The sequence below is a fragment of the Ambystoma mexicanum genome, chromosome 9, assembly GCF_040938575.1.
Source record: "Ambystoma mexicanum isolate Mex_15411 chromosome 9, UKY_AmexF1_1, whole genome shotgun sequence".
Taxonomy (NCBI): Eukaryota; Metazoa; Chordata; class Amphibia; order Caudata; family Ambystomatidae; genus Ambystoma; species Ambystoma mexicanum.
The window spans coordinates 750,292,242-750,304,174 of record NC_090931.1 but is presented as its reverse complement, the minus strand read 5'-3'; the positions used below and the strand labels follow the sequence as shown (position 1 = coordinate 750,304,174).

The 11,933-nt window shown below is 43.4% G+C and overlaps 1 protein-coding gene across 1 annotated transcript in view; it reads left to right on the top strand.

The window, feature by feature from the left end:
• Positions 1-11,933, top strand: part of STAT4 (signal transducer and activator of transcription 4) — a 632,296-nt gene that overhangs the window by 472,096 nt on the left and 148,267 nt on the right. Inside the window, exon 19 of the mRNA XM_069615680.1 lies at positions 4,141-4,235. Coding sequence (XP_069471781.1) covers positions 4,141-4,235 — 95 coding nt within the window. The remainder of the gene's footprint in view (positions 1-4,140; positions 4,236-11,933) is intronic.

Here is an 11,933-nt window from a genome sequence, read left to right as displayed (position 1 = left end):
GCAACATGTTCATCAGCTAGTGGGCATTGAAATCAAAACCTTTGTGAAAACCATACCCCCAGAAGAAATCCTGCATGACATCGGCTGGCTGATTCCACCCGACCAGAAGCATTCCAGGGTGACCCCACCCACCGGAGCCTCCAGGGCGCTCCCGCCACAACATATCCCAGAACCAAGGACATTTCCCACGCGCTAGCTGCCGCTGAAGCAAGCAAAGTGATCCCACTTTATGAAGAAAAAAAAATACATTTCTTTTTTTTCCCTCTCTTTTCTCACCACAATAACGTGAGAGTGAAATCAGAAGCAGCAGCTCCAACCACACAGGAGCAACCCAATGGCAGGGATCTGACCCACATCACCATTGGATATGTGACTCCTACAGTAGTCCAAAGAGACCTGGAGGCAACTACGCGCCAGCCAACATCTCCCAGGCGGCAGCCTGGCCCAAAAAGGGGTCCAGCGACCATGCAACTGTGAGTGCCAATCCAGAAGGGGAGTCTGCTGCACTCCTGAGGTCGGCGGCACCATACGGCAGTTAAGGACAGAGGTACTGTGCAACCCGCAAACCGTGTACACAGCGCCTAAGCCATTTTATGAGCCCACGCCAGCACCAACAGTAAAATGAGTGGTCCGAGCTCACGCGATCGCGCTGGGACTCAGGCCCCCACAGCACCACCTGCATCCAAAGCTGCCCTGCTGAGGGAACCGCTCCCATTCACCGTTGTGCCACAGAGCGACATTGGACCGCGGTGGATTAGATGGGTAGAACTTTGTTAAAGCGGCAGGCAAAGACAAATCCCACACACTAAGCGACATGTTCATCAGCTAGTGGGCATTGAAATCAAAACCATTGTGAAAACCATTCTCCCAGGAGAAAAGACTGACTTTGCCGCCCTGATTACGGCCATCAACACGAAAGTGGTACGTGTTTGATCAGTGCAAACAAAAGATGGAAGAATCGGTTGATGAATTTATCACATGCCTTCTTGTGAAAAGTACCCCCTGTCAGTTCCACCTCTTCTGTACAGACAAAGCCATGAGACTACAGATGATTGAGGGCAGCACGTCACCCGCATTCCGGAAGCCACTACTAAAGAAGCTCCTCACCATAGATGATGTTAGTGAGCTGGCAAGAATCTTTGAGAGGGTGGATGCCCAGGCCGCATCCATTGAAAACCACCCAGGATACAAAAGCGACTGCCATGAAACCATGGCAGTGGTACAACAGCTAGCTCAAAGAACAAGAGGGAGAGGAATGCCAATTGGAAGACCAGGCGACCGGAGCCCCCCAGGACACTGAAACAATGCTACTGGTGCGGCATAAACTTTCTGCACTCCGGGACCTGACCGGCTCTGTCCCAGAGGTGTTCAAACTGCGGGAGAGAAGGGCACTTTCAATAAGATTGCAGAGAGGGGAGACCATTTCCTACCCCTTGGTCGAACCTACAACCACAAGGTAGACCCTACAACCGACAAACGCCGCCCGAGGCTACCCGCCAAGATACAACATTCCAAAGTATCAAGGACAGAGAGGATACGTGAGGGCAATTGAAGAGATGGCATGCCAAGAACCCAACCAAGAATACGGCCCGCAGGAACAATATGCCAGCGACAGGGACGAATACGACGAACCCCCATACCCCTACCAACAATACAGGGACCAACAATGTCAATAGCAATATAAATATGTTGCCGAATGTGACCCGAATCAACCAGATGAGTATGTCAACCTCATCCACGATGACCGAGAAGCGAGAGAATCCCTGTCAAAATAGCGAATACACTATACTGCTTTCTGGTTGATTCAGGTGCGACCGTGAACATCATGGGAGAGCAGGAGTTCCACAATATGCCAGAAAAACCAACACTTGCAAAGAACCCCTCAAGAATATTTAAATGGGAGGCAATGCAAGCCCTGCACTCTATCGGGCAGTTCCAAAGAAGACTGTTATACAATGGAAATGCCATTGACACCACCATCCACGTCATACGCAGCCCTACGAAAGGCCGCTGCCTACTCAGTTATCAAACAGCCAGCTGTCTCGGCCTCATTGACATGCAATTTCAGGAAGGAGAAGTGATCCAGTCAACCACATCGCCCATAAACAATGGCGAGTCTGTATGTGCTCTCAGTGGGAGCACGGAAGGGGACTGCACCATCACAATAGAAAAGGCCAGCTCCTTCAGAACGACATCATCGAACATGCCCCTGGTCCAACTCTGTTGGTGTCGCCACTAGTTATTGTCCCAAAGGGTGAAGGTTGCATCAGAATCTGCGTCGATATGAGGATGGCAAACACCACCATATTTTTAGGACAAAGGAATGACTCCAGACCTAGAAAAAGTATACACCATCACCAACCTCCAGGTTCTGACACAAGTGGCGGGTATGAGATCCTTCCTTGGCTTGGCTGGATACTGTGCAAGCTACATCCCACACTACGCAACACTCACTGAGCCCCTACGAAGGCTGCTACAGAAAGACTCTGGGTTCGACTGGTCTGCCGAGTGCCAGGCCTAATTCGACAGCATCAGCGCATCGCTTGCAGAATCTCGACAGCTAGACTACACCAAATAATTGCCAACACCAGCCCAGTGGGCCTAGGTGCCATCCTTGCCCAGAACAGTGGTGAAGACACACATCCCAGACACATAGTTGCCTATGCAAGCAGGGCACTATCTCAAATGGAATCAGCCTACTCCCAGGCCGAAAAGGAAAGCCTTGCGGCGGTCTGGGCATGTGAACACTATCATAACTTTGTCATCGGCAAGAGATTCAGCCTGGTGACTGACCAACAATCTTTGCTCTCCCTGTTTGGAAATCCTCGCACAAAGATGTCACCAAGGATCGAGAGATGGGGCACCCGTTTACAAGAGTATGACTACGAAATCATTTATCAAAAAGGGGATGATCAAATCCCTGCAGACTACATATCACGCCACCAGAAAGGGGCATCGACCACCAGCAAAAGGAAACACGCAATATATAATCTATGTCACCGAAAACGCCCTGCAACCCGCACTATCGCTAGGAGCCTTCGCTTCCGCATCAGCTGCAGACCCGTCCATGGCCTGAAATAAGGAGTCTATTATGTAGGAATCAGAAACCAAAGTTCTACCTAACACCCAGGTGGAAACCCTAGAATAAATTCCAACGCAGGGGGAAAAATTAACAAGTTATGTAACCCTGCAATGGAGACTGCACAGTGTTGGGTTCTTGGAGTAGGAAAGGAGCAGAGTTCAGAGTGTGTGGTCAATTTAAAAGCGAGTTGGAAGAAGGGGAAAGGCAAGAGACTGGAGGCAAGAGGGGGAGAAGGCAGAATAACAGTTGGTGGCAGCAGGAGACCAGGTTGTGGCTGAAGGAAAACAGAAGGTAGCTGTCAGAGAAGAACTGGTAGTGGCCCGAGGAGAGCAGCAGGTGGTGGCAGGAAGAGAACAACAAATGGTGGCAGGAGGAGAACAGCAGATAGTGGCAGGATGAGCACATCAGGTGGCGGCTGGAGGAGAACAGCAAGTTGGTGAAATGGGAGAGCCAATGGGAGGAAACAGAAACTGAATCATTGGAATTAATTAAATATCTTCCAGCATTGACATATTCCAAAGCATTCTGACTTTAGCAACAGCCTGAAAGGTAGCAGACAAATATTGCCTTCATCTTCCGTACAAAGATATCTTCAAATCTATGGAAAGAGGCTTTCTTGAAGTATTCCCTTCAACATATTTGGTCATTCAACGGTAGACCAATGGTATTTCAACCAACAAATAACTAGGGGAAAGCAAAAAAAAAACAGTGTGCAAAAAGTCTTACTATGCTTGCCACAAAATGATGATAGACCTTGGGATTGATCATTATCGAGTCACCTCTGGACATAACTCGGGTTAAGTAATCACCTTCTTCATCCCCATTCTTTAATGCTTCAATAGAATCATTGGTGTCTTTATCATAGAAGTAGCTCACACCAAAGTGCTACCATTTCCACCTAATCTCACTTTGATTTGTCCTTACATTACAGACTGGCACGCTCCTTACTCCATTGTGGTTGCATGTGTGTCCATATGCATATAGATATTCTCATATCAGAATGTAGTTTGCCTCTAAAACTCTATGCTAATTGTGTAAATTCTTACTGCTATTAACAGGAGCATTTACCAGGGAAGAACTTTTCATTCTGGGGATGGCTAGAAGCAATATTGGAGCTCATTAAGAAGCAACTCCTTCCTCTCTGGATTGATGGGTGAGTGAAAATGTCATCAAAGTGCACCAGTTTATCCCAGCTGAATCCTTGTAATGTCCTTCATGGCCTTCTAGTGCAAACATCACAAGATAGTTAGATTAATCTTTCTAGGCTCTTATTTTTATGTGGCATTTGATATGATATGCCACAATACGGTTCTTGGAAAGTGCAGGGGACTTGAAAAGTCATAGCAACATTATTGACTGTACAAAATATGTGTTGCCCAAAAATTGTAACTGCTGAAAGAAAACAGAATTGAACCATTTGCAAGTATCTCTCAGAATTTGTGAATTTTGCACAAACACACATCGTCTCTAACCCTTAAGCAGAACATCATATATATATATATATATATATATATATATATATATATATATATATATATATATATATATATATATATATGTCAGAAAAGACTGTTTTCTCTGCAGTCCATGGAAAGCACTCCCCCATTCGTAAAATATTGCTCCAGGAAGCCGGTGTTTTGTGCCCAAACAAATGTTCTTTATTGATTACAATTGCGCAGCATATGGCTCATAAAAATCCATCAACATTGTGGTCCTCCCAAAATTTGTGGCCCTTGCATAGCAGAAATGACGCGTTTCGCGGTTTCCTCACCGCTTGTTCATTCCAAGATGTTGATTTAAATGTTAATTCTTTTGCTTGAAGCATCATTCTTTTCTCTTTGATGTGCAGTATTTTAATCACAGAAACACCTAGGGCTTACCTGTAAACCATAGCGGTTAATATTGCATTCCTGCCGTTAAGGCAAATAGTTTTATCACAAAAAAACGATGCTAGTACTGGATAGGCTGTTCGCCACTAGGTTTTTCCCCTCTCTGAGGGTTTTTAGTTTTAACATTCCAGAACAAGTTCCGATGTGACAGGGGCCACTGCCCAATTGGTGATTAAAACAAATATATAAATTCCAGGCAGTAGGAGTCCCTTGTTCCACACGGATGAGACAAGATTTAATGGATACTGCCTCGCTACACCCTTACACACTTGTGTCTGGTCTTTTTTAACTTTATTAAAGGTATATGTGTGTACTAGCTGATGAGGGCGAGCCTTCTTGCTATCCCTTTTAGATAGACGGCGCACCACTGAGCACCTAGGGAGAGTTACTCTGTATAGGGCCAGGGTGTTCTTCTCAGCAGGGACAGTCTTTATATATGTTCTAGTTAGCAAGATGTGAGTTTTGTCTTCTTGTAAATGCTTCTCCAGTATTATAATCAACTATTTGGTACAGCCATGGGCACATTGTTCGCTCCTGCTTATGCAACTTTGTTTATGGGGACGCGGGAGGAAGAGATACTACATTCTGAACATTTTCAACAGTACACATCAAAAGTGGTCATGCAGTGTAGGTACATTGATGACCTCTTCATTATATGGGATGGTACATCTAAGGAACAGTTGGAATTCATTGCTATATTGAACAAGAATGAAAAACATCTATGTTTTACAGAACTTCACAGCCATGAGGAGGTTGTGTATCTGGATATTAAGATAGTGGCCAAAGAGCAGAAAATGATAAGTGAGCTTAATCGTAAAGACACGAGTACCAACTCAGTCCTGCATGCTGATAGCACTCATCCCAAAATCCTCAAGTGGAGCATCCCGTTTGGGGAATTTTTGAGAATGAGGAACAATTGTACTGAGAATACCACTTTCCTAAAACATTCCCAAATAGCAGCAAGGAAATTCTATGAAAGTTAATATTCAAAATATATCATCAATCATGCTTAAAATAAAACATGTAAATGAAAGAGGACAGATATCATTATCACTAGGAATCAGACTAGAACATCAGAGAATGCAACATCGGAAACCCTTAGATTTATAACCACTTTCAATAATGGGGCCAATGACATTAGAAAAATATTGAATAAACATTGGTAATCATAAAAAAGGGACAACTATGTAAACCCGTATATATGACCATGCTATTATAACATTCAGAAAGGTGCCATCTACACGATCTAAGTTAGCTCCTTGCCTCTTCCAATCCAAAATTACAACATTGGGAAGTAATTGGCTTACCAATAAACAAGTTGGTTTATCCGGGTGTTCTAAATGCAAGGCTTGTAAGTATGGTATTAATGTTCAGGAGTATAGAAATCTACACATAGGGTGCATGATTAGAATTACATCTTGATTAACATGCATGACTAAATATGTTATATATGTACTTACCTGTGATTGCAATCTGAGGTATGTAGGAAGCACCAAACATTAAGCTAGAATTAGGGGTTTCCAACCCATTAGGGCGATTACAAACAGAGATCCCACATACTCATTTGCGAAACATTTTGAACACTCAAACGATATGTCATCATTAAAATATTTTGTGATTGACTATATATTATCCAAAGCATGAGGGGGAGATAGAGAAAAAAGACTTAGAAACACAGAGGCTAGATACATTGTGGACTATTCACCAAAACCCCTAATCACCACAATAAATATGAAGAGTTATATGCATTTATTAGCCAGTAATATATATATGGATGTTGAAGAAAAGTAGTGTTTTCCCTATTTCCTTGCCATAATAATTTAAAGTAACTCCCTCCAAACCTTGCGTAAGGCAGTGTCTGTAAATAGTGTGATTGTGTTGTAATTATGAATTGGACTGGAGAGATTTGATGATTGAATTGCCCTTCGTGAAGTACCTGAGTTAATTTGAGGATATCATTGAAATGTAAGGTTAATAATGCATTCATGCATAATTATTAATACAAAGTATAGTTTGTTATAACAGACCCTCAGATAAATGTGTTGGTGTGCATTAATGCACAGGTATTTGTTCTATATATAGATATTTTCCATTTCTCACACACACATAGGAGTATTATATGAGTGAGGAAACACTATACAATCTAGATCTATGTGTGTATTGTCCCTTTTTTATTGGATTCCTTTATTATTACATTTAAAACAGAATGATAATTAAAACGGTGCTAAACTGTTACATTATGATGTAAAAAAGATAATTCTATATAGATGTACATGCACTTACACTTTATATTTATTCCAGTGTGTGTTATGTTTTAAAGTAAATACAGTAGCAGGCTATGATTGGTCTTTCAGGAATATATGGCCATCCATGGTCATATAATGAGGTATTCCTCTGTGTTTTCTAAAAGTATATGTTCCTTTCTTGTCAAACTCCTGGAAAAGTTGGCCATCTCTCAGCTTAACCTTCATTCCAATTCGGTTGGCTGTCTCCATGACCACCAGTCTGGCTTCAGAGCTGCCAGAAGCACGGAAACTGCTCTCCTAAACATCCGTGAAGATCTGCTCACCAACCTTGACTCTAACATTCCATCTGTCCTCATCCTCCTCGATCTCTCTTCTGCCTTCGACATGGTCAACCATACCATCCTGCTCAACCGTCTCCCTGAAAACCTGGGTATCACTGATCAGGCTCTGGCCTGGCTGATCTCTTTCCTCTCAGATCGACCCTCCCAGGTCCAACTTGGGTCCTTCCTTTCATCTATCTTCCTCTCTACCTGTGCTGTTCCCCAGGGGTCTAACCTCTCGCCCTGGCTTTTCAACCAATACCTGGCAACTCTCTCCCACTGCATTGCCATTTTCTGCTCAAATTTCCAGTGCTACGCTGACGACACTCAACTCATTTTCAAGCTGCCCTCTGCCACCTCCTCTCCCTCTCTCATCTCTGATTGCCTAACTGCCATTCAAGATTGGTGTGCCGCCAATGATCTTTGTCTGAATGCCAGCAAGATGGAGATCCTCCTCATCGGCACCATCCTTTCCCCTCACTCTCTGGCCGGCCTCCCTTGGCCCTCCTCCTATCCCCACCTGCGTGGCTAAGAACCTCGGGGTCATCTTTGACTCCACCCTTTCCTTCTCCGCCCACATCTCTGAGGTCTCTAAAAAGTCAAATTTCCGACTGCACCTCCTCAGAGGTACTCTGCCTTTCCTCTCATTCCCCCAGAATCTCATGGTATCTCAAGCAATGATTCTCTCTAGCTTGGACTACTGTAACAGCCTCTTTCTAAATCTACCTGCCTCTACTCTTTGCGCTCTGCAACTAATCCAGAACAGGACTGCAAGACTTGTCCTTGGCCTCAAGCCCTGGGATCGTATCTCTCCAGCTCTGAAATCTCTCCACTGGCTCCCAGTGGATGCAAGGATTAAATTCAAAACCCTCTGCATTGTCCACAAGGCTTTCTGCGGCCTGGGTCCAAAATACCTTCAGCTATCCCTCTGCAAATACCTCCCCTCTCGAGCTCTTCCCTCCTCTACCTCCAACTCACTCAGGGTCAGTTGTTTTTCTAAGAAACGAGCTGGGGGTAGATCTCTGTCTTCGGCTTGGGCCTCCCTCTGGAACAGCCTCCCTGCCACTCTAAAACTTGAGGAGAACCATCTCCGGTTCCGGAAGCACCTCAAGACCTTCCTCTTTTCTTTTGCCTTCGCTCCCCCTCTCCCCTGCTGATCTGTTCTCTCTTGGCCACCCTCTGTCTTTTGGGCCCAGGTACCTGCTCATCCTGCCACCCTCCCGCACTGCCCCCGGGCCACCCCTTGCACTGGGGTCTGTATCTGTACCCATACAGCCCCCCCTTTTTCTTTCTGCACTTATCAGACCTACCCTGTCTGCTGCCTTAATCCTAGCACTTGCAAATTGCTGGCTGCATTACCACTGTTTGTTGCCTTTATTATTTATTTATTGTTATTTATCTGTTTCTCCTCTGCTTTGCACTTTCCACCTCTCCCCCCCTTCCATGCACTTTTCCCCTCCCCTCTCTCCCATGCACTTGCACGTTCTCAATGTCACTGGGCCTAGTAACATCGCTGTTTTGTTCTCCCCTCCCTTGCCTTGTCGCGCTCTGAAACACTTGTGTACGAGCGCGATAGAAATAAAATATCAATCAATGTGATCCTTTTACAGATATTTACTATTGTAGGAATTATATATTTGATAAAATACATGTTAATGCATTTGCACTTTTAGAGTTTATTGCATGCTCTTTGAGAGAATGTATGAGCAGCATTGGAATCTGAAGATCTCTGCAGGCATTTGCACTTTTTTGCATGCACTGGCACTTTATGAAATAATTGCCTTCCTACTGTGGGCCCTGTTCTTGAATGTATTGTATTGGGCTAATCAGGATATTCTATATTTAATACGTGACCAATTAGAACATAGACAGTAATAATATTCAGTCATCTTGGCTATTTACACTTTCGAAGATGGTGCTCATGAGTATTTTATTGTATGCACTTGCACTTTATGGAAAATAGTTAACACAATAATTGGGGCCCATATTTGTATTATATTGTACAAAGCCTAGTGTGATAATTTATATCAAACACGTGACCCTTTTAGGACTCTAGCAATGTGTATCCTGTTAATTCATACCTTTCAGAAAGGCACTCCTGATTGCCCTATTTACAACACTGAAGTTAAATAAATGCAAAGGGGAAAAAGCAATAGAACTGTATATGTGTTTCTCATTCATGACCATTTGGAATTATGACGAAGCCTAGTTTGGGTTTAAACCAATAAAGCTATCACTTGAAACACTTTCCGGCCTGGAGGAGATCATTTTTGGAGTTCCGCCACATATATTTATTTTAGTGTCTACCAGTCACCACACTATTGTTAAGTTGAATATTGAGTTTCATAGGAAACCCGAAAAAAATAATTGCTAATAACGTTTGACTTGTATGACAGATTTGGCTGACAATTTGCAAACGAAATTGTACTCATGCCGCCCCCGCAGTCCCCCCCCCCACACCACTGATCCCCCAAGACTGGGAATGATCTGTTAAAAAATAAAAAAGTTATTGAGAAAGTAATATCACGGCATATTTATCATTTTCATCAGGCAGATAAGGAAGGCAGCACTGCACCAACGCATTTCGCACCAAGTAAGTGCTTGATAACATGCAAACAGGATACATGTTCAATGTAAACACAAAATGGTCATATCTCTGTCAAAAAACTAGACTGGTCATTGTAATGAATGTCTGATGGCAAAATACGTGGCCATGCTGGAATAAAACAAGCACAACATTTCACATCAAACAAATCATAGCACCAAAAATGGATAGTAAATGTGCATACGGTATGCATTATAGAACGTGCAAAGTGCTTTATAACACGCTGCTCAAATGGCATACACCTCATTCCAGATCCAATAAAGTGACAAGCGTTGGAAAACACACAACGTAAAGTGTGTAGTGCTAGAAATCCAGGAATACATGTGTATCCGGAAGAGTCAGGGTTAAAAGACTGTCTCCAATAATTCACAATAAAGTGCTTTATGCATGATTTAAAATCAAACACATCCATGGTGTGTAAAATAACGTGTTATAACATATATATATATATTTAATATATATATATTACAGGGTCTGCGGTAGCGGCCCTGTAGTTATGGTTCAGCTGCACTTCCCATAGGAAGAGCAGATTATGGGTGGCGTATATCTTTGGCACCGTTTGACGAATCCAAACGAAAATTAACAAAAAAGTGTACTCAGAATTTATTTTGTTGCAAGGGTAGGTTCTGTTTCATGAAGAGGGGATACATTCGTAGGGAAGGGGGGGTCCCAAAATGTTTGAAGTCCGGGTACAAATGAATGGAAAAAAAGTAGCAAGAGGGTCCCAAACGCATCACGCAAATATGGTGTTAATCTGTCCAGTAGATTTTTTTTAAATGCCCAAAATGTAGGTAAACAATTATTGTGATATCTATGTCCAGTACCAGACTCATTTCCTGGTTCGGTGTCCGCAGGCGCCTCTGAGACAATCAGGGAGCCACGTAACATTCTTTGACATTGTACGCACCTGCTGATTGGTCAATTAAAAATGCAAGGTGAGTCAGCAGGAGTGGCAAAGGATGCAGGAAGGGGAGGATCCTTACCAGTGGAAGAAGAGAGCTTGGAATTAAGGGTCGCCGTATGCCGGGTAGGGGAGAGGGGGACAAGGAAGGTTTAGGTGGGAGTTGTGGGGGGGGGGGAGGGGTGCAAGTTATAAGTCATGGATTCTATTTTGGGGGGTCTTTATAATGGAGGGAAGTAGCAAATCGAAGAATGTTCAGGCCAATAGTAGATGGCGGCAGTAAACGGGGTAGGATGATATTGATGTTTCCTGAAGAATGGTGGTAATATATACTGTTGTAAGAAACATCCCTTCCTGCACTGCTTGCATAGCTGGAGTCTCAATATTATATAATGACCATCTCGATTGAACAATTACAGTTCTTTTAAGAATTTTTAATATTCATTAAGTTAAATCTTAATCACACTTCAGTTACACAAGAAACTATAAGCACATATATACAAGACAATAAAAAATACATCGGTAACATTTAAAACACATATTTAAAACCAAATCTAAAGTTTCATGTGCCAAAAGTGTCACCAATGTAAAGGTATGAGATCTTCAAAAGGATCTTCAGAGTAGTTGTATTATTTGCACAAACAAAGGTTCACAGAATCGGTAGCACTCAGCACAGGGACACTTTTGGCACACTGCACTTTAGATTGGGTTTTAAACAGGGGAGTTGCTAGGTCTGGAAAAGACCCGGGGCTAAGCTGATGTCGGAACTGTTGGGACTGGGGGCTAGCTAGTCTTTTGGCTGTAGCTCCTGAGATTCTATCCGGGGCTACAACCAAAAGATCAGGGGCTATAGCCCCCTTAGCCCCCCCCCAGCAACGCCCCTGGTTTTA